The sequence below is a fragment of the Colobus angolensis genome, unplaced genomic scaffold (assembly GCF_000951035.1).
Source record: "Colobus angolensis palliatus isolate OR3802 unplaced genomic scaffold, Cang.pa_1.0 Scaffold278, whole genome shotgun sequence".
Lineage (NCBI taxonomy): Eukaryota > Metazoa > Chordata > Mammalia > Primates > Cercopithecidae > Colobus > Colobus angolensis.
Genome location: NW_012116021.1, coordinates 1,243,432 through 1,270,535, shown reverse-complemented (window position 1 = coordinate 1,270,535; position 27,104 = coordinate 1,243,432). Strand labels below are relative to the sequence as shown.

Below are 27,104 nucleotides of genomic sequence, written 5' to 3'. Positions count from 1 at the left end.
CCAGAGCCAGCCGGATCCTCCGTCGCGGCTGCCCGGTCCCCGGAGCCGCAGCCGCCGAGCCCGGCTGTGCGTGTCGTGGCTGCTGGGGAGAAAGGAAGCGGAACGCGCGTCGAGCGCGCCCTGCCCGCTCGCCCCAGACAGATGCCCAGTTATTCATTACCCCGAGGCCTAGAGGAGCGAATGGCTGCCGTATTCCTGCCCAGAGCCAGCCGGATCCTCCGTCGCGGCTGCCCGGTCCCCGGAGCCGCAGCCGCCGAGCCCGGCTGTGCGTGTCGTGGCTGCTGGGGAGAAAGGCGTCCGGTAAGAGCCCTCCTCACTGGGCTGCCCGCCCCAGGCAGGGGCGGAAACGGCCTTCCCCGTGTGGGGAACAATGGCGTTATTTTGGAGTCTGCAACCGAGAGCGCTTCGAGCTCTTTGATTATTTTCGAGGAGTGCTAGGTGCGTGGCTAACGCCCGCGTTTTCTTGGAACCGCGAAGCCTGACTTGGCGAGCGGGCCGAGGCTGCCCTCCTGGGGCTGAGTGTGGTCCCAAGTGCAAGGATAGCCACGGGCCAGGGAGCCGTGGGCCTCGAAACCCAGACGGTAGCTGGCGAGGGCCTTCATGGTCCGTGTGGTTGGGGCTGAGGACCGGCCTGGAGGCTCCATTCACACCATCCCAGGGCAGGCTGCGGGTCAGATGCGGATGAAGCGGGCCGGGCATTGGAGCTGCATGTTTGAGCTTGCCCCCTCCAGGCCTAAGGGCCAGCGCTTCTGCTCTTCTGCCTCCTTTGCCCCTATCCTACCCTCGTGAATAATTTAAGCACAATCACTGTTTTTCTAGCTGTCCGCATTGACCCATCGCTGCCTTGAAGCAGATCCCAGATGTGTGCATTTATATGCAGAGTGATCAAGAAACTTCAGTAATACTAGTTTGTGTCTTTGGAGTCCCACTTTGTGCCAGGGCTATCGCTAACAGCTTCAAGAGAATTCGACCTCACCTTGACAGACAGGGTGATGATTCACTATTTGTGTCTTTTGCCCTAGCTAGGATGTGGTAGAGCTGGTTGTGGACTCGGGGCTATCTGCCCCAAGGCCTGCGTTCCCAACCTATCTCTGCACATACACAGGAACACAGGGATTCATCACCGTTGTGGTTTTGTCTTTCAAATAAGCACCAAGCCTCTCCTAAATCCAAGTCCCCATCCCCACACAGCCCTGCCTCACAAGTGAGGGCTCTCCTGTCATCCCCCAACCTCCCAGTCTAAAGCCCTGGCCTCAGATTATGTGACTGAATAATGTGATTGTTCTGAGCTTCCTGGCAGCCACGAAAAGAAAACATGATGGTGATAACCTTGTTTTTAAAATGAAACTCATCAGGATTTTAGAGAGATGAACGTTTTTCCTGCATGAGACTTATAGAAAATGTAAAGCTTACTGGTTATGTAGGTCAACTGCTCATGTCACTGATGAGGAACCAGGTCCAGAGAGGTTAAGTAATTTTCACCAAGGTCACAAAATTAGCTAGTACAGTGAGGACTGAGACCCAGGGGTCCTGACTCCCAGTCCAGTTCCCATCCTCTCATGACCAGGCTTTAGTGGGCTTCTCAACTTGGAGACAGTTTAATTGTGGTCTAGCGACTCCATTCCTCACTATAAATTGCTCAGACCTGGATGCTGCCTTGTTCCTTTCTTTTCCCCCAGTTCCTAGTGCTGGGCTGGACTCATCATTGTGGGTGTCTCTAAATATTTGATAATTGAGTGGGGCTAAAACCTCTGATAATGAGGGGGTGGGGGTGGTGGTAGAGGGGAAGTCCCTGACTTCAGTTTTCTAGGGGGCCTTTTTTTTTAATGTTAGGTTCCTGATCCTTAATTCCCTAGATCTCTCTCCTGGCAAGTGGTACGAGGTGGGTAGTGTGTTTTCCCTTTTGTCAGTCATCCTATTCTGCCCCATCACATTATTGGACCTTATAGGAAAGGGTCATTTGTCTCTTGGGGGACTATGTTGTCAGTAACACCTGCAAGTCCCTTTAGGTGAACTAAGGGAGGTTTCCCCACCGGCACAGTGGCCACGAGACCTGGCCGACTCATTTTTTTGTCCTCTTTGGGTGGAGAGACAGCCTTTCTGTACTTGCTCAGGTTTAATTCCCACGGCTTAAGTACAAATCACAGAATGTGGCTGAGATTAGTAAATTTCCATGGCTCCCAAAAGGTAGCATTTGAATCCCTGGCATGATAACTGTTGGTGCTGAATAAATTTAGTGGCCTGCAACAGACCAGATTCTCTGGAATTCTAGGCTGGAAAGGTGTCACCCCTGGGTGTGGGGAGGGTTGTGCTTCTTGATGGGAGTCCCTGTTGGCAGAAAGGCTCCAGCAGATCCTGGCCAAATTCTGTCATCTTTGGGTAGAATCTGCATGAACAAAGCAGGGTAGGTAACTAGGGCTGGTTTGCAGCTAAAGCCCCAGCTGTGGAAGAAAAACAGGGTTCAGCTCCCCAGATTAGTTACTGTCTACAAGGATTAAAGGCCCCAAATAATGGCTGGCTTCTCCCCTCCTCTGTGCCAAGGGAAGACATGTAAATACAGCCGCACGCCAGCTTAGGCAGTAGATGTGTATAAATCGAATTTAGCAAATCAGATCATGGTTTAAATGCACTATTTAAAGCAGTCCTGCAGTGAAGCCTTTTACAAAGGGAATAATCATTTTGTGATGCTAATCATCAACCTCCAATTTATCTCCTTTGTAAGTTCAGATGTTGGTGCACTGGGTGTTCTGAAATTGGGGCGCTGTTGCGTAGGGCTCTGGTGATGGCTGCCTTCTTTTTCTGACCTCTCATTTTAAATGGGTGCATGTCCTGTTTCACTGGGGGCCTCAGGATGCTTGTCATTTAGCCTGATAGTTCTCATCCATCCCACTTGTCTTTTTATAATCTGATAGAGCCCACCATTCAGCTGCTCCTGGCTCCTTTTTTGAGATTTTTGCCTTTCCTGGGGAGAAATACAAGCCCTGCTGTTTTTGAGGTGTTAAAACCAGCTCCCTCTCTGATCTGAACCGTCTTTTGTTTCCCTGAGCTTCTGGTACCTCTGGTGCAGATCAGAAAGATGATCTTAGAGTTGACTAGATAACACAAATCAGCCCTGAATTTAGAAGGCGAATTAAATGCAGCCACCCATCTGCTGAATAGGCAATATCCAAAATATTCTCCCCATTCATGGCAAAATAACTGAGGCCTGGATGTTAAAGGGACTTTTCCCACAAGTTAAAATCAGGACTCCAAGGAGAACCTGTCTCCCAGTTGCTATAAAAGTGTTTTATATGCTGAGCTGTAGTTCCTTTCTCTACAGAGAAAATATAATCAGAGACCATCTGGGTGGGAGAAAAAGAATGAAGAGAAAGAAATGGATCAGAGTGGAATAAAGGAAGTGGGCAGGAAGCTGGGGGGCTTCGAGGAGCCTGACCTTGCTTAGCTTACAGGCCCTGATATAGTGTCTTTGTCAATGCTGCCACTATTGACGCGTTCCTCGGTAATTATGACTGTGTGTTGGCATGGCGACTCGGAGTAAGAAGACTAGAAGCACTGGGTAAATGCACGACTTGTTCTTGCCTTCTAAAGCAGAGAGGAGCTTTTGTGGGTAGTTCCTACAAGGATACATGGTAGAAAATTCACCAGACCCAGTGCTGGAGTATTTACACCCCATAGGAGCCAGGTAGCCCTGAGCAGAGATTGTACAAACAGAGGTCCTTAGCAAGACTGGCATCTAATGCAGAGGTCTCCGAGAGCCTCCCTCTTGTGTCTTCCTGTTGGTCTTTGTTCCTTAGCCTTGTAATGTCAAGTATATTAATTTTTGCTCCTCTCTGGGTTGTCTGCTTCAAAATAGGTTTATGTTGTAGTCTCCCTGAATTTGATTGATCATAAAATTATCTATTTCATAGGCCATGACTGTGTATTTGGAAACTGAAGAGAAAGGCTGATAGGCACAGCTGGGGCTTCCCTTTCTATCCTCTTGCCCTTAGATACTTGGACCACATTCTCATCCTCATCTGAAAATGGGGAGAGGTTGCTGTTGTCCAGAGCTGTGCTGTCCTGTATGATAACCACTAGACACCCATGCTGTTGATCTCATGAAATGTGGTCAATAATGTTGGGTTAAGTACAATATATTGTTAAAATGACATGTTCATTCTTACTTTTTTTTTTTTTTTTTTGAGACAGAGTCTCGCTCTGTCGCCCAGGCTGGAGTGCAGTGGCCGGATCTCAGCTCACTGCAAGCCCCGCCTCCCGGGTTTACACCATTCTCCTGCCTCAGCCTCCGGAGTAGCTGGGACTACAGGCGCCCGCCACCTCGCCCAGCTCATTTTTTGTATTTTTTAGTAGAGAGGGGGTTTCACTGTGTTAGCCAGGATGGTCTCGATCTCCTGACCTCGTGATCTGCCCGTCTCGGCCTCCCAAAGTGCTGAGATTACAGGCTTGAGCCACTGCGCCCGGCGCATTCTTACTTTTTAATGAAGCTTCTGAAACATTTAAAATTATGCTTGGAACTGACATATTTTCATTGGACAGTGAGGTCTACACTAGAGGCTCAAGACCTCTTCCATCCCCAGTGCTTAGTAACTAATCCTGATCTCCCTCAGGAGGCTTGTGGCCACACAGGGCTCTGTGCATAGAGGTCCATGGAAAAGCTAGAGAGGAGGCACATAGAGAGCCTCGGGCCTTAAGGGGCTTTTAGGAGTGCCTAGTACAGCCCTTTAAATGGAGATTACCCCTCAGTCCTTGGAGGCAGAAGTCGTGGCTTGAATCTGTAGGCAACATTGTATTTTTCAGCATATAAGGTGGGGACAAGGCAGCCAATAGGTAAACCCCAGAAGAATCTTTGGATGAAGGTTTAGCAGTGCCCCAGTGGAGTTTGAATGGGCACAGCTGTAGATAACAGGAGGATCGTCCTCTTTCCCCCGTCCCTAGCAGTGATTTCATAGTCTCCCAGATGTGCAAAAACCACAGGGCACGGGAAGGCAGCCATGCATCCCAGGTTCGTGCCAAACCCACTTTCAGCAGGTTTGTTTCCTTTGGCCCGAGGGCTCCTTGTCACCCCTCTCCTGGCTGCCCCTCCTCCCCTCAGCCTCTGCTGCTCTCCCTGAGCTGGAGCTTCTGGGATGCGTCTTGGCTCAGAGCCAGCATCTTCTTGGAGAGGCCTCCTGCCCTGGCTCCCTGCCAAGCCTCAGGGCCTCAGAGAGATTTTCCGGGGAGGTGCTGGGCTCATACTGCTGTCAAAGGGCAGAGGGGCCTCAGTTAGCTTTCTCCCCTTGGAGGACCCCTGGCTGTGAGTCTGGGCTTGCCTCCAGCCCCCTTTCCCCCTCAGAAACTCCAGTTTCCTGCCCTGGAAACCCTGGACTGGGTTAAGGGTCTTCCAGCTCCAGTAAGCCTTGAATTTATAAAAAGAAGGTTCCTCACATGAACCTGGGAGGTGAGAAATGGGCATCGAGGAAGTCATAATGAGTCATGATGATGGGGACAGGAACCATTTACTGAGCACTTACTCTGTGCCAGGTTCTGTGCTAATGCTTTGTATGTTGTATCTCCTTTGAGGGCTGTCTCTTGGGGAGAAAAAAGAATAGTAAATTGGACCAGGGATTTTCCCTTCTTTTCTAAGCCAAATGCCATTTGGGTGACTGCATGGGGTGTGTTACAGGAGCTATATAGCCCTTGCATAGGAGGGACTGTCAGCCCCTAGTGAGTCCTTGTCTCCCAAAGAATCAGCCTGGGCTTTGGGAAGCAGCTTGAGTTCATTTGGGTTGCCAAAGGATGCCTCTGCAGTGTCTCCTGCTTGGGGCTGGCAGTACACCTGGAGAATCAAGATGGGAGGGCTCCATGCTGGGTCCCTGGGAGCCTTGGTGCAGTGCTAGAGGGGTGAGCAGCATACCACCCAGTCCAGATTTATCTCCTAATTGTGTGCTCCATATCCCTGCTGTGCCTCAGTCTGTAAAATTAGGGGGTTGGCCCAAGCCTACCAGCCTGCCCACAGTGCCAAGGGACTGTGGCTGCTCAGGATGAGGCTGGCCTTTTGCTTTTCACAATGTTGTATCCCCCGATGTAGCACCCATGGTCTTCTGGAGGAGGGAAGGGGGCCCACATCCTCTGTCCCATCTCATCTTGTCCTTAAGCAGAGAATGTCAAGCCTTCCTCCTATCTGCCCAGTTCTGCACCATAGCTCCTACTGTCTCCTTAGGTTAGGAGAGGTGGCAGATGCCTCTGAAGGCATGTTACCTCCTTGATGAGTGCTGGGGAAAAGGGGAATAAAGAAACAAGTCTCAAGTTTATAGCCACCCTTTCCTTTGAATGTGCAACTTCTTTTACCCAGTATCGAGTTCACTGTTCTCTCTTCTACTGTGGGTGACAGACTCCGAGACCATGGTGGTGTGAGGCAGAGGCAGTGTGGCCCAGTGGGTATCCAGGTGGAGGGGTTGGTCTGATCTAATTCAGAGCCCACAGGACACTCCTTCCCCTCTTCATCTGAGCCAGTTTTCCCATCTGCAAAATTGAGAAGAGTAATACTTACCTTGTGACACTCAAGATGCATCCCCCATCTTGCTGGTCTGTCACGAGTGAAGGCCAGGTAAGGTGGCCAGCAAGGGACCAGGGTCAGCTCTCTGTTAGTCACTCTACAATAAGCTGTGGTGTTTACAGACCAGCCATCAGCTCTGCAGTGCAGGGAGAACTCCTGACCTCTAGGAGCAGAGAAACTAGCTATTACCAGCCTAAGGTGGCACACATCCAAGGAGCAGAGTGTTTTGATATTTTGTCTCTGTCCTTGGGAGTTAAGAGAAGAGGAATTAGATTGGGGTGGAGAAGCCTCACTGTGCCCAAACAGGTCTTCTAGGCTGTCGAGAGGGCAAGACAGCATCCCTGCCAATGGGGAGAACTCTTCGACTAGGGCCTTTTTTGTGGAGATGAAGCAGGAGGAGGATTCCTGCTCTACTGGGCCTGAGATTTGGATATAGGTCAGGTCAGATGGTGGAGGATAAGAATGACGAGGTAGGGAGCAGGCTAAGAGAATTGGTTTGGTCACCATGTGCAAGACTGGTGGGCATTGGAGGCTATCAGGCCTTGTGCTGCCCAGGCCAACCTGAGCTAAGCAGCCACACCCACTCTGTGCCACTCACCTCTTATGGTACCTGGCCTGGACGTCAGCAGCCCCAGGGCTGTGCTGTGGAGCCATTTCCCACTTTGCAAGGGAACTGCGGGGCTCTGAAACTGGAAGTCTTCCCATGCCACACTGTATTTTTTCTTACCACACTCATTTATTCATTCAATGTCTATTGACCACACATTATGTGTCAGCCTCTGGGCAAGGCCCTGGGGATGCAGAGAAGGAAACCACAGTCCCTGGCCCAGCACTTTCGCTTGTGTGATGTGGAAAGGCATATATCCATCTAGAGCTGGAAGGCTAGGCTAGCAGAGGTGGTGTGCTAGATTAGCAGGCACTCCGGGTCTGACAGTTATCATCAGTTTGTGGCTTATTGACTTTCCTGCCCCTCTCCATGTCCCAAGAGCCTGGGAGAACAGCGTCAGAGGCCGTGTCATGCTTTGCCCGTTATGACCTTAAGCTGTCGTTTAGCCTCAGCTAGAACTGTAATTCTCTAGATTCCATTGTTTCTGTATAGAATTGTGACATTTCAGTTTCCCTTTCTTCATTTTAAAAACACCTTTTTTTTTTTTGAGACAATGTCTTGCTGTGTCGGCCACGCCGGAATACAGTGGCCTGATCATAGCTCACTATAACCTCGAACTTCTGGCTCAAGCAATTCTGCCTCAGCCTCCAGAGTAACTGGGACTACAGTCATGTGCCACCACACCCAGACTTTTATATTTATTTTATAAAAATAAAAAAAAACTTATTTTGTAGAGACAGGGTCTTTCTTTGTTGCCCAGGCTGGTCTCAAACTCCTGGCATCAAGCGATCCTCCCACCTGGGCCTCCCAAAGTGTTGAGATTATAGCATGAGCCGGGCACAGTGGCTCACGCCTGTAATCCCAACACTTTGGAAGGCAGAGGCGGGCGGATCACCTGAGGTCAGGAGTTCAAGATCCGCCTGGGCAACACGGTGAAACCTCGTCTCTACTAAAAATACAAAATTAGCCGGCGTGGTGGCACATGCCTGTAATCCCAGCTACTTGGGAGGCTGAGGCAGGAGAATCGCTTAAATCTGGGAGACAGAGGATGCGATGAGCCGAGATCATGCCACTCCAGCCTGGGCAACAAGAGTAAATCTCTGTCTCACCAAAAAAACAAAAACAACAACAACAACAAAAGGATTACAGCATGAGCCACCACACCCAGACTAAAAGGCAGTTTGATTTTATAAATCAAAATAGCAGTAATCTATCGAGATTTACTTGTGAGATTGATAGGAAACATCTTAAATGTAATCAAACAATAAATTACATCTTGATGAATTCATGTAGGTTTCTCTTCCTCAGAAGAAATCAGATGCTGTTCAGAGCACCAAGGCTAGAATTTTACCCTGGTTCTCATGCTACCCTGCACCCAGGTTGGATCCTGAGTACAGTTTTTGTCAAGTGGGCCTGTATATAAGTTAGCAATGGGAGATACCCAGCTGCCTCTCTTCATACAGCTGAGGTTTTGGGGAGTAATTCTTACAGCCCCTGGGTTGGGCCTAGTCCTGCAAATGAATTCACTAGCCCTAAAGCCCAAATTGCAGCCTCTGTCATTCTTTCTTGCCTTCCAGGAATGGGAAGGGCAGTAAGTTTCATCTTATTATTATTGCTATTTTGGCGGTTTTGTTGACGTTGGTGTGTGTATGTTAGTAAGATAAAGCTCTCAGAAATTACATAGCATTTGTCAAGGATATAAGAGGGACTCTGCCACTTCTGGCTGTATAGAAGGTGGTTCTGTATCTTTAAATAGAGCCTCAGGTCCTTAGCTACCAGAAACGTTTTCAGGGGAAGTGTGCACCCTCAGCAGCTGCTGCTGGTGGGCAGGGTGGGCACACATGGAACAGGCTTTCCTCTGTGGCCAGGTGAGAAGCAGGTGGTGAGACACAGAGCAGTGCTGGGCTCTGCTTCTGAAGCCTCCAACCTTTCCTTCCTTAGGAAACCCCAGAGAGATTGGTGATGGTGATTTCCCAGGAAGACATGGTGTGCTCTGACTTCTGTGACAGTGAACAGCGGGACCAATGGATGTCCAGATGCTGGCAATGAGTAGGCCTTCCCTACGCTGGGTGGCGTCCACACCCTTTGGCTTCCATTGCCTGGGTCTCCTAGAGGTGATTTGCTGGATGAATACTGCATGCACAGAGTCTGGCCTTGGGTTTGAATATGGCAGCCAGTGGACAGCATGTGCTTCAGTTATGAGGCTGCCCAGGAGATGCTTCTTCCAAGGCAGAGCACATGCCGAGTCCAGTGCTGGAGAGGCCAGGTGTGCAGTTGACCAATTTCCAGTTCTATTTTCCCTCTCATGTTCCTCTGTCCCCATCCAGGACATGCTCTGGAGTCAGAAGACAGCAAAAAGAGAAGCAGAAGCCCCGGTGGCAGGAGTCCGAAGGTAGGTCCCTTCCTGACATGGGCATTGGACTGCACATGTGTGTTTGCAGTTCTTTCCAGCTGCTGGAAAGATGTATTTATGTGGCTGTAGATAGATGGTCCAAGGTAGATGTAGGTTTTAGAATACTGTTATTTTTTTTCTACTTCAGGGAGAAAATAACCCAGTTTGGGAAGGACAATTTAAAAAGGGAAAATATTAGGTATGATGGCACACCTGCAGTCACAGCTATTCGGGAGGCTGAGGCTGGAGGATCACTTGAGCCCAGGGGTTCCAGGCTGCAGTGAGCTATGATCACGCCACTGCACTCCAGCCTGGGTGACAGAATGAGACCCCTGTCTCTTAAAAAAATGTAATTTAATTTAAAAGGGGAAAATATCCTTGGTGGTTCTTGGAACCAGCACCTACTAGGTTGACCCATATGAAATTTCTTTCTTGTTGATGAAAAATAGTCAAATATTGACAATTTCTTATGGTTCAACCTACCATAGTTCCATTCCTCTGGGATGGTAGAGGGATCCCCAGAAACACATTTTAAAGAATTTCTGATACTTTAACCATTTGTGTTCCTCTTCATCCTATGATACCCTTCACAGAATTTTTTTTTTTAACAGCAGGAAGGAATCACTGTAACCTGTGGATTGTACTGCAGTAGGAAACTGTCCTAGCAAGGCTCCACTTTGCCCCAGCTTCAAGGTATATCATCTCAAAATGCGGGATACTTCAGATGAGTTTTGAGCACCCTTTCTTTTGTTATAAAAAAAAATTCCAGACAGTTCAGCCAATACTGACTAAGGGCTGAGACCAGTTCCAAACTTTTCTGTCTCTGGAGGAATTTGCTTCCATCTGGATGCCTGAAACGGTATTTTACTTCACCTCCTGTGTCACCGGCAGCAGTCCTGGGAGCCTTGGGGAGGAGGTTGTTGGGAGAGCCAGTTCACAGCCTCTCCATAACCTTTTAGCCACCCCGGTGCTGGGCAGCCAGGGTGTGGGCTTTTGACTGAATGTTCTTGCCCTCCCGCATTCATTACACCATTGTCAGTGTGTGTGTCTGGGGCTGCCTCTGGATGTGTGTGTGTGTGTTTTTGTGTGTGTCTGTGTGTCAGTGTCAGGCTATGTGTGTCTGTTTCTGTCGGCTTGTCTAGGCGTGCTCAGTGCAACAAGGAGCTGGGGGAGGTGGCAGTAAAGGGGGAGGGCATTTCAAAGCCCAGCTGTCCTCAGGGACCTCAGGAGATGCGTGTGTGTGTGTGTACGTGTGTGTGTGTGTATGTGTGTGTGTGTGTACGTGTGTTTGTGGATTTTTTTCCATACTGCTCATTGTGTGAGGCTGCATGCGAGTGTCTGACCAGGTGTGGTGTGAGCAGCCGCTGGGCTGGGTGAGCCCCATCTGCTGTGAGCTCCCAGACTTGCCTTCTAGCCCTCTGCCGCCATCCATGGGGGGCCTCTCCCTTCGCAGCTCACCGTCTCCTCTCTAATTTATTAGCTGGAAAGGAGGAGAACATGAAACGTTGCTTGAAGACAATGGCCGAGACAGCAGGTCCCACCCTGCACAGCCGCCAACATCTCTTCCCTCAGCCTTGTCTCCTTCTGCAGTTGGGATCTGCACATTTAGGCCTGAAGTAAGAATAAAACAAGCCCCCAAACCACCCTATTAAAAAATGTGCCTGGCCTTAGATGTGCAGAGGTAGCTATAAACTGTTGAAGGTGGGGAAAGGTCAATAAAATGAAGGTTTGAGCCTTCTACTCTGGGGCCCCCCGCCTCTGAGTCCCAGCACTTCCCCCCAGCTCCAAGCCAGGTTGGAAGGGGGCAAGGGGCCCAAGGCAGCTGCAGGGGCTGTGTTAGTAAACACTTTCCTGGGTTCCCATTTTCTGTACACTCCCCACCCTTCTCTACTCCCTGATGCCCCGTTATACACTCCCACCCCCCAGCATCCCCTTTTCTGTGGCCTGCACAATGAGCTCATTGTCCCGGGTGTGATTTGAATAAGGGATCGGTGGGCCTGTTCCCAGCATTGTCCAAGGGGCTGGGAAAAACCCCAGCGCAGGCAGGAGGACCAGACCAGACAGAGACAGATGCCTAAATTAGCAACAAAGCTTTGTGCACGTCCCCTGGACAAGGGCTCGCCTTGTTTGCGTGGACTCGAGGGTGTGGAGCTGGCCGGCTGCTCGCATGTCTCCCCATGTTAATTAGTTTTGCATGCATGTCTGAGAAGGTGCCAGGGGAGATGTGTTTGCCTTTCCCCGGGAGGGGGCCCTGTTTGTGGCTGGCCAGTAGCCTGGAGGCCTGGAGCTGGGAGGGGCTGGGCCTACCTGGAGAGCCAGGCTCTGAGCCTGGCCAGGGAATTGCAGCTTTCCCATCCTATAGTTCTGTCCCTCTGCCCTCTGGGAGGCCTGGCTTTGCTCCCTATGCCTTCTTCCCGCCACCCCTCCATGTCTGAAAGTTGGTCAGCTCTGACTACTGGGACTCACTGGCTTCCTCCCAGACCCAGGCCAGTGCCTGTCCATCTGGCAGTCTGTCTCTTGCGACACAGGGCCCCTTGGGACCGGGCAGCAGAAACAGCCAGTCTGGACTCTTCTCCGTCCCCGAGCCAGATGGCCAGTCTGCTGATCGCATTACGGCCTCCCCTGTCCCCAGACCCCTGCCGCCTGTGGTTGGACCAGGATCTTGTGTGGGATATGATGGAGAAGCTCCCTTTTAGGACCTCACAGAGGCCTGGCCTGAAAGGAAAGGGGTCTGGTAGACAGGGCGTAAGGCATGTCCTTGCTACCGGTTTCTGTGTGACCTCAGGCAGGCCAAGTGACCCCAACTCCTGAATCTTAGTTTTCTTGTTGGCAAGAGGAGTGAGTTGAACTTCAGGAATCTCTTGGCTCTCTTCTAGCTCAGAAAGCCTCTGATGGTGGTAACAGTGGTGACCATTTCAAAACTATGTTGATTTAGCATTCGCTAATTTAGCACAATGACAGGAATGGGACTAATGAATTCTGGCTGGGGTGGAGGGGAGTGCTGCAGGAAAGATTTCATCCCTGTTGATATTCAGTGCGGGCTCCTGTTTTCGGAGTGTGGGGAGGACCAAGAGCAGGTAGAGCCTGTCTTCCCAGGTCTTCACAGAGGAGCTCTTCCTCATCCCTAACCTGCAGTGGTGAGAAGCAGACCCTGGTTCTCTGCACAGAGACTGCCAAGCAGAAGGGAGCTTGGCAGTGGCAAAGGAGAAGCTGGAGAGAGAGCAGCTGCTGGCCAGGGCCCTAGGTGTGTCCTGGTTGCCCCCTGCAGGTCCTAGGACGGGGTTGGTGGGGATGGGCAGGGGACAGGGCTGAGAAGGGTCAGGGTTCATCTGGGAACTTCAGAGTTCCCACCTCTCCACAGCCCTTCAGAATAACCCCAGGTGGTGGGTGAGGAGTGGGATGAAGCATCACCCTGCTGTTTAGTGCAGGGGTCTCAGGTAAAGTGTCCAGGGGGTCTGGTTCCTTCTTTGCCAGCCTCCCAATCTCTGTCACCCTCCCACTCTCTCATCAGGTGTTGTGGGATGTACCTTGCACTGGGGCCAGGCAGCTGACCAGAGCCACCCACAAGAAGCCTTAGGAATTAACCTCAGGTAGCCACTCAGGCCAGGCAGGGGAGAGACCCTGGACCTCCCTTCCAGCAGGGACCTTCCTTCCCATGCCGCTGGGCCAGCCAGTTCCCATACGCAGTACACTTGTTCCTTCCATCTGGGCTGCCTTTTTTCTCCCCGCCTCTCTCTCTCTTATTTCTGTTTCTGGGAGGCCTCTCTTTCTACCCCTTTCCCTGTCTCCCTGAACTGCTCCTCACTCAAGCTGGATAACTGGTGGTATAGTCCAAAGCTCAAGAAGAAAAGAAGATAGAAGTTAGCGCTTCATGGCAGGGATAGAGTGAGAGAGTTGCCTACAGTATGGGTTGGGAGAAGAGGCAGGGCAGCAGGGCCTTGGGAGAGCTGCCCACTGGCCTCCCTGCCCCTCCCCATTCCTACCTCCCAGGGTTTAGCCGCCTCAGCTGTAGCTCTGAGCTCCTTAATCTGGTGATCCTTGTGGTGCTGGGGGGCAGGCTGGCAGAGGCTTTAGGAGGTGACAGGGGATCTTGGGAGTCGCACTCTGCTAACAGAGTGTCATGCAAAGCTGGAGAATCACATTCCAAGCGCAGCTCCCACTCCTAAGGCAGTGGCCCGGCAGGGCTGGACCCAGCACAGGTGGTACCCAGTGGAGGGCTGAGGCACAGACCCTGCATGCAGTCGGGCGTCACCTCCTCTTTGTCCCTCAGGAGGAAAGTTCCCAAGATTAGGGCTTTCTGGCCCTTTCTGCATGGCTAAGTTTTTATTGTTTGGTAGCTGCCCCCACCCTTACCCCAGCCCCCAAATCCTCTGGCTGCCAATTCCAGTTAGAAGAAGTCTTTGTAAGTTGCAGGTATCATCCCCCGGGTCAGCCAGGAATATGCTGTTGGGTTAGTTGGGGGTGGGGATTTGTCTAGAACTAAGCAAGTATTCTGGGTGGAATGGCTTCCCTGCCTAGATGAGCAGGGGAGAGAACCCCTGAGATGAACCCCTGATTCTCTCAGCGATGGGCCCTGAGAGAAGCCAGGAGAAACAGGAAATTGAGGTGGGGGTGTGAATGCAAGCCCGAGTGGTTCTGAGGCATCCAGCTTAGCAGAACCGGGGCAGCCCCCAGGCCTTGGACCTTGGCTGGAGGGTAGGAACAGAGGAGAAGATACTGTGGGCTGAGGCCCAGGGCTCTGCTTCTGCTGTGACTCTGCAGCAGACCCTGGATGTCTCAGAGCCTCCAAACCCTCATTTATAAAATGACCATCATAATCGCTACCTCCATTGGAGCTGCTATGAAGACTCTTGGGCACATGGGAAACACTCAGTGGGGTTAATTTTTCTTCTCCTTTTCCTTTAGATATGGGGCAGAGATGAAAGAGTTAAGGTTCTGCAGGTCATTTAAGATAGCTGGGATTTGGGCAATGTGGACAGTGGTGACATTCAGAATATTTAACCACCTGTACAGGTTGGGCACCAACCAGTTAGAATGACAGCTGGCCCAAACCATCACCCAGGGAAGAGGGCACAGCTGAGCAGAACTTGTCCCTGTGTCTTTCTGCCCCATCATGAGTCCGTTTATCAGCAAGCATACAGACATCCCTTGAGGGCAGCTCCTGAGAAGGTTACAGGATGCAGGATCCTGAGATCTTTGCATTCAAGCAAGTTAGGCCTGCCTAGCATGGGGCACCCTGCCTGACCTGAAAGAAGACCTGGAAGCAGAGGGCAGTCAGCTGAGGGCCTTCCCAGCTCCTGCCCCAAGCTGGCAGCAGACCTGCCACCAGGCTCTGAGGAAGAGCTGCTTCTGTGGGCTCGCCATCCTCATGTCCCCTAGAGCTGCCCCTCCTTCCTGTCCCTTCTTCTCAGAAGCACCGTGGGTCAGGATTAGAGGGTCTGTTTGTGCTCTGATCGAACTCCTCATGCCTGTTTCTTAATCAGCCAGAGGAAGTTCATGGTTTCTGTTATCTGACTATGGAGTATGGGAGTGTGGTGTTGGGGTAGTGTGGAGCTATGTTCTGTCGTCGTGGAAAGATTCTGACCTCAAGGCAGGCAGCATCTTCTCCCAGCCCCAGGCTTTCCGAGGCCACACCTGGACACGTGGTCCACTTAGCCAACACTGACTTCTTTTACCTGGCCTATCTCTTTGCCTTGTTGGGTGAAATTAATGGCTTTGACGGCCTAAGGTGGTCTGGTTAAGTGACAAGGGCATAGGAAGACACAGCTTTACCTAGCTGGAAGTCAGAGATTTGGACTCTAGCCCACTTTTCCACTGAGTGATCTTGGGCAAGCCACCTCCCTTACTGGACCCGGAAAAGTAGCATTGAGCTAGTGCAGTGGCTTACACCTGCAATCCCAGTAACTGGGGAGGCTGAGGTAGGAGGCTCTCTTGAGGCCAAGAGTTTGAGAACAGCCTGAGTTTGTGAACAGTGAGACCCTATTCTTAAAAAATGAAAAAATTAGCTGAGTGTGGTGGCATGCATCCATAGTTCTGGCTACCTGGGAAGCTGAGGCAGGAGGATCCTTTGAGCCCAGTAGTTCCAAGGCTGCAGTGATCGGACTACTGCACTCTTACCTGGATGACAGAGCAAGATCCTATTTCTTAAAAAAGAAAGAGAAAGAGAAAAAAGAAAAGGAGCATTGAGTAAGATGGTATCTGAGGTCCCTTTTAGCCCCTGCATTTTTTCATCTGGGAGTTCTTCCTGCTTCTTCTACTCTGCTATCTGCCAGTAACCCCTGCTCCCAGCCCCCTGGCTTACAGGAAACACAGTTAGCTTTGTCCTGTTCAAGCTGGCCTGGGATGCAAGGAGGCACCATTACCTAGAGGCTACAAAAATGAAAACCCAGCTCACTGCTGGCAAGGGGCATGGGGCTGGGCAGTGACCCGTTTTGGAGCAAGACTTGGGCAGAGAACATGAGTCTCACCTAGGTACGCTCCCAGCCTCTAATCTGGATACTTTTGTCCTTTCTTCTACTTCTCTTTGCTCTGAATGGTGTTTGCCTTGGTGGCTTTGTTTGTTCAGGTGGCCCTCAAGGTGAGTTTGCAGTGTTCTCCTTGGGACTTGCCCCATTCCACTTCTCTAGGCCAGAACCTTTAGACTGAAAAGCTCCAATCCCTGAGAAGCAACCATGGGGGAAACACTACTTTTTGGTGCTGACCCCTCTCCGCAGCACCCCAGCTAGGCGGCTCTTCCACTGGTACAGCTGATACATAGATGTGGGCTCAGCATCTTATATGACTGGCGTGACCTTGGGCCAGCTCCTTAGCTTCTCTGATCCTCTATTTCCTTATTTCTAACATGAAGATAACCACACCTTTCTCATAAAGTTGCAGTGAGGCATAGAAATAACACAGATAAAGTACCTCGAAATGATGTTCTGTCTTACCTCCTAGTGCCAGCTGTACCCAGAGGCTTCAAAGGCCACAGACATAAACGCTTAACTTTCCTGACCTCTTGCCTTTGAGTTTCAGGACTGCCCTGCTGGGGAAATGCTGAGACAACCTTGGAGGAGCGCCTCCCCCCAGCCCACTGCCCCTCTTTCCCCAGGGGGCAGAAATACCTAATTTCAGCCCTAATAATACCTGAATGAGATTTATAGGACACTTTCCTCCCCAGAGTGCAAAGCTTCTCACATATTATTTCTCTTATCTTTAGATTGTCCTGTGAAGTGAAGTATGATCGGACAACCTCTTTTCAGCTTTTATGAAAATGGAGACAGAGGAACTGTGGCTCTTGCCAAGGTCACAGGATTGGAACACAGAGCCAAGCCACCCCAGGACATGCAAGAGCCTCAGAAGGGAAAAAGCCCAGCAGGAAGGGAGAACAAGTAGCCTCTGTTCTGAGGTTGTAACAGCCAGGGACCAGGATGGAGGAAGAGGACCCCATAATCCTGCCCATCTGGGACTTGGCAGGGGACCTGGGAAAATGTACCCCAACCCATCCCTCAAGGGCCTTTGCCTTTGGCCCATTGGCCTAGCATCTCCTTCACTATGTCTGTTCTTGTCAGATCTGTTTGGGTCTGAGGTGCATGGAACATTCTGGGTAGGCCTCCAGCAAACGGAAGCTCTTCACTGTGTTTCCAGCCTAGGACCAAGGGCAGCACACTGGCAAAGTTGCCAAAGCAAGGGACTCCAGCCTTCTAGGAGTTAACGACTCCCTCTCCCCAGCTGTCCTCCCCTTGGTGCTCCTCTTCCTCCCTCCTCCTGCTCACAGCAGGCAGGGCCTGGACCCGGGAGCCATGCTGCTGTGCTGTTGCCAGGGGAGCCCGGAGGCAGATCTGAGCTATGCAGGGAAAAGGCCCGGCCTGTCAAAGTGTCTGAGATGAACCGCCGCCGCCGTCCCTGTGCAGCTGGGCTCAGACGTGTCTCAGCTCTTGTTCTGTGCCTGAGAATGGCGAAACCCAGTGAGGTTCAAGGGCAAACTCTATTCATTAGTCAGGGGTTCTTGACGTCCCGTCTCTCCCAGGGATGGGTTCCCCCCCTTCCTCTTTCTCCCCCTCCTATGACACATTCCTGGGTGCCTTTGGTGAGGACTACACACCCTCCTCCTGCCTAGCCCCCTTTCCAAAGGCCCCTGAATAAACTCCCCGCAAGGAGACCAGGCAGGGCAGAGACAATGGCTGCAGGAAATCATTCAGGCGGGACATGCTGGCCTGCCCTCCACCCAGTCCCCCTGTGGGCCCCACTCCCTTCTGATTCAGGGCACCCTTGGGCCCCTAGCCTATAGAGGCCTGGATAGGAAGAAACCACTGGGAACAACCCTAAGGACAACATGTTAGTCCAGTGCCATTCTCCGCTGGCTCTGTGGGTGCCTTTGTGGCCTGCACCAACTGGCAGGCTAATTTTGTGGTTTCTGTACCATCACATGCCTATTTTAAGACACTCTCAAGCACTGTCAGTTGGGGAGTGTAAATTCTACAATATTTTCTGAAATGTGGCAATATCAAAATGTAAAAGGCAAATATACTTGGTCACAAAAATGACACTATTTACTCTGTGGGCATATTTGTAAAAGTTCCCAAAGAATTACGTACAAGGATGTTCATCAGAGCATTTCTTTTGAAGGGTGTAAAGCAATGGACATGAACCTGTGGACTGTTTATACTGTGGAATACCTATGCAGCTGTAAAAGTCAGTGTGGTAGATCTCCGTATATGAGTTCATGTGGAAGGTTGGCCAGTTCACATGATAAGGTGAATAGAATAAGTTACAGAACAGGCTGCGGAGTATGATCTTTGTAGATGTTTAAAAGTGAGTCATAAGTATGCTTATATATGGAAGTATGTACTGGAAGGCTACCTCTAGAGAGTGGGCGTGGGGGAATGCACTCTTCTATACTGTTCTGTTTTCTTTTCGTGCTCCTAAGATACTTTTATTGAAAGATGTAAAAGGTTGTTTAGTATAATAGGCTTAACTTCTATCAACTAACTTGGCGTGGGTGCTTTAAGAGGGTGGTAGTGATGTTACTGGAGAAAGTATCCCACAATTACTGGTGGCTTCAGCCATGGGCCGTTTTGGGGCCTAATAATCACATATCATCATGGTTGCTAGTGTTAATCGAAAACCTACTAAGTGCCAGGCTTACTGTCTCTGGGTCTTGCTTATGTGGGTATCATTATTCCAGTTTCACCAAATCAAAAGAGGTTAATTGGTTTGTTGGAGCTCCTCTGCAGGTGAGGGGCAGAGCCAGGAGCTTGGCTAGGGACAGGGGAGGTGGGTGGGGGATGGTGGCTAGATCTTGGCTCTCAGTTTCATTCCAGGCAGACATTGCCCCTCTGCCATGAGGACCTGCTTGTTTGGGGGAGGAGGCCTTTGGAGGCACCGGGGTAATGCCAGGTGTTGGACGTGGTGAACTGGGAAGTGTCCCCATTTGGCCATAGCCCAAAAGTGTCACCGTGCTGGGGGGTGGGGAACAGGGCTGTGAATGGGCCTATTTGCATAAGCAGCATGTGTCTGGAGAGAAAGACATCACAGAGCAGAAGAGGTGCGGGTGCCCAGTAGGGCAATTGCCACCCCTACTTCATCCCTGAAAGAGTAAATGGCCTGGAAAGTGTCTCTGAGAGGTAATGCTGCACACCACCCTCCCTAGTGGCACTGGGTCAGGCTACACCTGCCTTAGGTCGGGGGCTGCAGCAGCCTGCAGAGCTCTCAGTAGTGCCTCAGTAGCCTGGGAGGGAGCAGGGGCAGGGGGCAGGAAGAGGCGTAATGGGGCTGTCCAGAGGGGTCTGGGAAACCTGGTCCCTGAGGCCTAGGCACAGCTACAGTCACTTCAGATTGGCTGTGGGGCCAGTGGACTGGGAAGGAAAAAAGCATTAAGAGTGACTTAAGTGCAGAAGGCTGTCAGGTCCCAGGTCACATGCCTTAGTGCAGTGACTCCTCATCATTTTATGGTGTGTGGGTGTCATTGGTACACCCATTTTGCAGATGAGGACACTGAGGGCCAGAAAAGTTAAGTTACATGTCCTAAGTCACACAGCTTGTAAGTGCCAGAACTGAGATCAAAACCAAGTCTCTTTGACTTTGAAGTCTGTACTCTGACTCCAAAGAGATGCTGTTTGGTTTGGCCACTTATAGGAGGTCCCTAAAGCTGCAGACTGCCCTTGCCGGTGCCCACATATAGAGACATTAACCCCTGCCCTGCAGGGTCACCTCAAATAGTCTTTTAGCTGGGCTTCTCCCACAATTCCACCTAATGCCATCCCCTGGGTTTTGCCCAAACCTGGACTGGGCAGCGGGGTGAGAGGAGGGGTTTACAGGGTTACAGAACCTCATACAGATTGGAGCCCATGGCTGCTGGTCATCTGCATTCCTGCAGGATTGGCTGTTCCTTGGGGTCCTTGGCAGGAAGATGAGGATGCTCCCGGGGCCTGCTCCAGTGCTTCCCAGAGGCTGGCCTGGTGGGCTCTGGAAAGACTGAGGCTGGAGAGGCAGAAGTAGGAGAGCAGCAATGGCATTCAGGTAGCTTGAATCACCAGGACCCTTCCATGCCCCACAGGTCCTCCTGAGGGAGTACTAGGGCATCCTCTGGGAGAGGTCTCTTCCTATGCTGTGAACCCCCTGCCTTTCTTGCACCCTACAATGAATAAATTTTCTTTGCAAAGCCTTCCATGTCTCTGGTCAGTTTTTCTAGGAGGACATGAGTGAGGAGTGAGGAAAGTAGCACTCTGCCACCAGCAAAAACAACTCTTCATGTCTTGGGGTGTGGTGGGGACCCTGGTATGGGTGCAAAGGATGGAGCAAGAAGTCTTACAAGGCTTGGAAAGTCTGTCTTCTTGACCTGAGCTAGGGTCATTTGGGCAAGAAGTGAAGGTCATGGCCAGTGCAAGGCCTACCTTGCCTTGAGGGTGCCCTGCCCTCAGGAGAGGGGTCCTGGAGGTTCTAGATTGGGGGCTAGCCCCCACACTCCTCCTCAACTTCCATCAGTGTCTTCTCATGTAATTCTCACAATGACTCCATAAGACTGAATTCTATATTATAGACTAGGAGACAGAGGCTCAGAAAGACTAAGAAATAGGCAAAGCCACACAGCTGGGAAGCAGTGGAGTTGGCCTCCAGATCTCATCTCTGTGACCAGAATGGGATGTGGGGGTGGGGGGTGGTGAGTCTCTTGAAAGCCCCTGGTAAGTTTTTTCATGTATGAGCTAATTCACAACCCTGCTTTCATCACAGCATTCATTCTCACAAGGCCTTTGGACTGCAGAGAATAATCAAGACTTACTGTGCCAGGCACTATTCTAAGTGCTAGTTTGTGTCTTAAATCGTGGCTTAATCCTCACATCTGTGTGCATAGCTGGGCACTGTCCTTATTCCTATTTAACTAGGAACGAGAGTGAGGCCAAGTTGGCCATCCAAAGTGGCCCGTGTGGCTCCGTGTGTGGTGGGGGAGGGGGATTGCAGCCAGGATGCCAGCACACTCACGTTTGTCTGTCCAGATGCCAGGCACTTAACTGCACACACTGCCTCCCTAAAAGCCCCGTCAACCTAACCCGGGCCCACGACCCCAAATGAAACATCTTTCCCCACCCCTCCGGTAGCCTGGGCCGCGTTTGACCACTGGTAGGGCGGAACCACTGACCGGCAGGCGGCGCTCCCCGGAGCTCCCGGCTCCAGCCCCAGGGCACCGGGAGGAGCCAGGACCCCGAGCGGGAGAGAGACGACTGAGGGGCGCGCGGCACAAAGAGCTTTTTATTCAAATTTGTTTAGAGTTTCGCGAATTTGCATGAAAAATATGTGAGAAAAGCCAGCTCCGGTGACCTCATCCGCACCTGCCATTAACGTTCAATTAGCGGCTGAATAGCGGCCGCCGACACGACGTGCAAAGAATCCGGCCTGCCCCGGGCAGCGAGGGCGGCGGGCCTGGCCCAAGAGGGTGGGACCGAGGGAGGGGGACGCGGCGTAGGGCCCCGGCCTACTCCTCTGGCCCGGAGACCCAGGACCTCGTCCTCACTCCAACTCTCCGAGGGAACGCGGGGATCTCAGGACCCTCGAGCCCAAGATTGGGGCGCGCCGGGACCCTTAGGATGCCCTGATCCCTCTGGGAGTAGAAAGGGGCGGGCTTGCCCCCTACCCAGGACGGAAGGTGGCCGGACGAGCCCCGTCCCAGCTCAGATGGGCTTCCCCGCCACCTTCCGGACAAAGTGTCAAATACAAGTTCAAGTTCAGGGCCAGGCCCGAGGGGCGCTGAGCCTTACCCGGCCGCCTTTGTTCTCTGGGATAATCGCTCCCACGTCCCCTCCCGGGCGGGGCCCAGAAAAGACCCCCGCCCCGCCCCACCGCGCCCCGCAGGAGCCTCCTCCTCCTGCCGGCGCGGCGCCTGTCCCCTGGTCCCGGCGTCGCCGCTCGGTACCACCGAAGGATCTAGGGGCTCGGGCCGGCGTGGAGGGAGGGGGGATGCGGGGGGGAGTGGAGGCGCGATACGAGCCCGTGGGAGCCTCCCCAACCCCGCAGTCCCAGCGGCAAACTGTGCTTGGTCGGACGGATGCCCGCGCGGAGGTAAGAGCCCTTTGCGGGGTTCGCCGGTATCCCTGTGCCCCGCCCCCCGCCAGGGACTGTGCGGGCCCCAAGGAGCGGGGCGGAGGATGGTGTGCTGAAAACCTGCTGGGCAGCCCCGCTGGGCCTCCGGTGGGGTGGGGAGTGCACTGTCGCTCCAGGGCTCTGGGAGTACCAGGCCTGGGCGGTGGGTATGGAGGGCAAGTGCGCCCAGCCGAGGCCCGGTAAGATCGCTGGCCTTTCCCAAAGTCGTTTGGCTCACCTGTCTCTCCCGGTTAGCTTCTTGGTCTCCCCTTCTGTGTTTCTGGCTCTGGCGCTTCCTTGGCTCCTCTCAAATTTTGTCTGAAGGGGATCCTAGTTAGAATGTAGCTCCCCAGGTCCTGAGACCTCTCCTAAAGAGCCGGACATGTGTGTGTGGCTCAGCTGTTAGGGGAATCAACTGTGCCCACTCACTCCCCCATCCCATTCCCAGAGCCTAAAATAAAGTCCTGGGCCAAATGGTGGTTGCTAGGGTGGGGTGGGCTAGGCTGGGCAGTGACTTAGTGGCAGTGCAGACACCATACGAGTTCTTTTGTGTGTGCGGGGGGACCTCTTGCTGTCCCTGCATGCCTCGTTCCTGGAGTCCGTGCGGTGACTGGTGTTAGCTTGTACCTAGGGTATACCTCATCCCGCTACCCCAGTGCACTCCCAAGCTGAAAGGGCACAGGGGGCTTCTTCTGAGTGGCCCAAATCTTGTCCCCTATACCTACCTGCCTTTCACTCTCAGGTGCTTGCTTTGAGGTCATTTATGTATCCGTGCTTTACATACAGTTCTAACATCCACAATATTTGGCTTCTAAATTCACAGCAAGTTAGAAGTAACAAATTAGAAAGGGGAAGAAGGCCTTTTCCCTGCAGCTATACTGCTGTCCTTGTGTGTTCCTTCCCCTCTTCTCTATGTAGTCCTGGGATTTCTCACTTCTGGGATTTGACTCATGCTGAAGCGCCAGCCTACCCGAGTACATTCCTTCCCAACTCCAATTGGCCATATTTTGTCGGGTGCCTCCTCCTCCAGGAGGCCTACCCAGATTTTCTCCACATCTCTCCCTCTCTTGACACCTTCAGCAGAGGGTCAGCTGCACATCTGAGTATTTAGTAAATACTCAATAAATGAAGTCATTTCTGGATGAATGAATAAAAAAACACACATACACATAAATCTAACAAGCATTGAGATGGTCAAATTTTTGTTTTTAATATTGATTCAAACATAACAGCTCCCAGGGGCTCCTCTCCTCCGTTCCATCACATATGAAGTCTCTCACTTGCAACCAAGAACCAGCCTGAAAACGTTGGTTCTGTGTGCTCTGTTAAAAAAAGAAAGGAAAAAAATTCTATGCAAATTGCTTTAAAATTTAAAAAAGAAGAAGAAATGCCAGAAGGGATCCCCTCAGCCTCTGTGCAGTTCTGCTTTTCATCTGACAGGGTCCCCAGAGGGCCTAGAGGAGCTAACGTTTCATGAACTGCACACGACTTGGGACCCTACTGCAAGGTCTCAGTGGAACCACCAGAAACTTGACTAAAAATGGAGACTGACCTACCTAGTGTGTGCGTTTAGATTCCCGATGATTCATCACTGACACGCTGATGTCAGAGGAGCCTGGGAAGATGTTTACATCTTTTTTAAAAAGGGAAAGCGGAACGTTTTTCTGCAAAACCATCTGTAAAACCATCTGTAAAGGCTGCTCTAGACTCTTCCTCTTCCTCATGGGCAGTTCCGGCCTGAGCTCTCGGACAAACCACTATTTTTCTCCTGTAGGTTCCCTAACTTGGATGGGTAAAATGAGGACATTTAAGGCAGCCACAGTTGGCAAGGGGTGGTATAAATACTACTCTGCAGTAGACTGAGAGAACAATAATTTATTTATATATTAACTCATTTAGTCCTCCCAACTAAAGGAGATGGCTCCCTTTTATAGAAGGGGAAACTGAGGTGTGAAGAGGTTAAGTAACTTGCCTTCAGTCTCACATCCAGAAGAAGGTCCAATAGGCTTTATATTTGGCAGGAAGGGTTAGACTCACTATGCTTTACTATACTACCGACTTTGTAGCTTTGCTCCTAAGGTAGTGGCTAAATGCCTCCTCTCCCTAATCACATTTCATGTGGATTTCCTTGCTTTCCTTATCACCCAGAGACAGAAAGGAGTCAGGGGTTGGGGGGCAGTGAACAGCCCCCTTTGTGGTCTTTAGTTCAAATTCTGGCTCTCTCCCTTACATACCATGTGACTTGTGTCAAATCTCCATATCCTCATCTGTAAAATGGATTTGCAAATTGATCTCATCTCATGGACTTGTGAGGATGAAAGAAGATGCTAGGTTTGGCCCAGGGCCTGAGTCATAAATGTATCCTTGAATGACAGCCATTATTACCATCAATCACCTCTAATGACAATGTTACTGTCACTATGCATTTTCAGAAAACAATGCCCCTCCCCACTCCGAAAAGAAAATACAACAGCAATACATCTCCACATGCTTTAACCAAGCAGCCGAGGGGTGCCAGGACTGTGGAATGACAGCAGCTTAATTCTGTACGCAGATAATTCAAACTCTCAGTAGGTCATGTGGACTCCCAATGTCTTAAATACAGACCCTTGAAACCTTGTCTCTCCTGGGCTCTCAGCACTTAGGAAGGTGTGAGCGTGTGAGCAGGGGCGGGGAGGGGGAGGGGTTGAAAGGCCCTGTGGATAATTGAGAGAATTAGAGGCCAAGACGACTCTTAAGGAGAGAAATCTGAAGCATGTTCTTTTTTACTTTCTTAGCCATAAACTCTGACTATTACCTATTGATGAGGAAAATAAATTAAGACTAGACCCTGCTTTTCATCTGACGGGGTCTCTAGAGGGCCTAGAGGAGCTAACGTTTCATGAACTGCTCATGACTTGGGACCCCTCTGCAAGGTCTCAGTGGAGCCACCAGAAACTTGACTAAAAATGGAGACTGACCTACGTAGTGCGTATAATAGCTATAATAGATCTAGTCAGTGGAATGCTTCTGCCTCCTTTCATGTAATTTATATTTATTTTTTTATTCAGTGTTTATTCTGTGCCAGACATTGTTTTAGGCACTGGGGATACAGCAGAGAACAAAACAGAAAAGCCCCTGCCCTCAGGGAGCTGATGTGTGTGTGTGTGTGTGTGTGTGTGTGTGTGCGCGCGCACGCACGTGTGTGTGTCTGTGTGTGTGTGAACAAAAACATCAGAACTTCTGTGCTGTGCCTCCCTCTGACAGGATCCCTCATGAGTGGGACTGGTCAGCTTGGTCTCCCTCATTCTCTCACCCCTTAAAGCCAAGGACACATGTTTTCACACAGCTGTCTCCACTTGGGGGTATTATTAAGAAAAGAGACAGAGACAGGCTCAATTTCTCTCCATATCCAAAAATAAGTAACAGGCCGAGGTAAAAAGTTTATTCAGGCAAGGTACCCGTCAAGCAGGCAACACACCGGTGCCTGCCTTCTTCATCCCATTCCTGACCAGATACTGGATCCAGGGAAGGCTGAAATCCTGGCATTGGAACAGGGGTAGAATTGGTGACAGTCCATGGCATAAACCAAGAGGACTGGGAAGGGACAAGGCTGTATCCAGGGGTGTGAGCAAATCATATTAATAGCTAGCCTGTGCCAGTTAATCCTCACCAGGACCTCTGATTTAGAGATGAGGAAACTGAGGCACAGAGAGACTGAGAAAAGTGACCCAAGGCCACATAGCTATTCCTTGCAGATCGGGGGCAGATTTGAACCTAGGGAGCTGGCTCCAGAGTCTGTGTGCCTTATCCCACTATCAAGCTATTTATTTGACCAAATTTCAGAAAGAAATGTTTGCTTCTTTTGGGTGAAACTCATTCTCCAAGTATCCTTAGAAGTCTGCAAGGAGTTCTTTGTAGCCACCCCCACAAAACACACACTTCTTAGAGGCCCAGGTTAGAGATGTTAGGAACCTTCTTTTACAAGACCCCTCGCTTGGCAGATGAGGAAACAAGCAGATGGAGAAGGACTTGCTATTATCAAAGTGGACACTAGAACCGTAATCTCTTAGCAGAGCTCACACTGGGGCTGCATGTCAAGGTCTTGGGGAGAAGAGCTGCTTACCTTACTGGAGCCTCTTCAAGGGCCTAGCTACTTCTACTGCCAGCAGAGTAAAACACCTGCCTACTCTGTAAATAAGTCCCAGATGGTTTCTAAAGGCCTTAGTGGACTCGAGGTACCATGGTGTCCAATTAGAGAGCCAGTGGGCCTTATATCTGGTCCTTGGAGACATGTCCTTGTCCTTGTGGAGCACTGCCCATGCTCTGGGCGTGCCCTTGGTAGGATATAGTTTCCTGCCAATTTAGGGAGCTTTACTCCATCCCTGAGCCAGGGGCCATGGAAGCCACATTTGTTGCCCTCCCCACTCTTCGTATATACCTTGCACAGAAGTGGGGACTCAATGACAGTGGCATTCAATTGAATGTCTTCACCTCTTGGTGCCAAGTCAGGTCCGCATATTATCCCATAAGGCTGCCTGAAAGATGCCCCCGTCCTCCTTGGAATTGTGTGGGGAGGGTCAAGGACCACCACCCTGGACTTGGAATCAGAATGCCAGGAGGAATCCTGGCCCTACCTCTTCTTGCTAGGAGATCTCCAGGTAACCCAGATCCATTCTTTGAGCTTCTATTTCCTGAAGGAAGTTGACTGTGCCTCCTTGGGAGGCCTGGCAAGTGGGGGATTATAGGGGATGCTGTGTGTAAAGGTACTTTGCAAAGGGTGAGGTGGGTGGAAGATCCTGCTTACCCAATCACATGCTTACCTAATCCCTGCCTTGTTTGGTCCTGGGTCAGATAAATCTCAGTCCTTTCATCACAAACCAAGAGAGAGGGTGGAGGATTAGAGGAAAGGGGGCAGGGTTCGGCTTCCTCCAAGTTTCCCCAGAGATGCTCCATCTTGAAGGTTACCACTGTCCTACCCCATGGAGAGGGTTGCTGCAGTGAGGAGGGAGCTGGGGTGGGAAGTGAGCCTCAGG

General features: G+C 51.2%; 1 protein-coding gene and 1 long non-coding RNA gene across 2 annotated transcripts in view; both read left to right on the top strand.

The window, feature by feature from the left end:
* The first annotated feature begins 94 nt into the window (after positions 1-94).
* LOC105516210 lies at positions 95-17,056 on the top strand. The gene is made up of 5 exons (XR_001002450.1): positions 95-300; positions 9,470-9,534; positions 10,146-10,227; positions 11,015-11,150; positions 16,733-17,056. It is a non-coding gene; the product is annotated as an uncharacterized LOC105516210 (long non-coding RNA).
* Positions 17,057-19,114: 2,058 nt separating this feature from the next.
* Positions 19,115-27,104, top strand: part of LOC105516240 — a 38,071-nt gene continuing 30,081 nt past the window's right edge. Inside the window, exons 1-3 of the mRNA XM_011948353.1 lie at positions 19,115-19,139; positions 19,892-20,009; positions 21,827-22,068. Of these exons, the coding sequence (XP_011803743.1) occupies positions 19,115-19,139; positions 19,892-20,009; positions 21,827-22,068 (385 nt within the window). The remainder of the gene's footprint in view (positions 19,140-19,891; positions 20,010-21,826; positions 22,069-27,104) is intronic.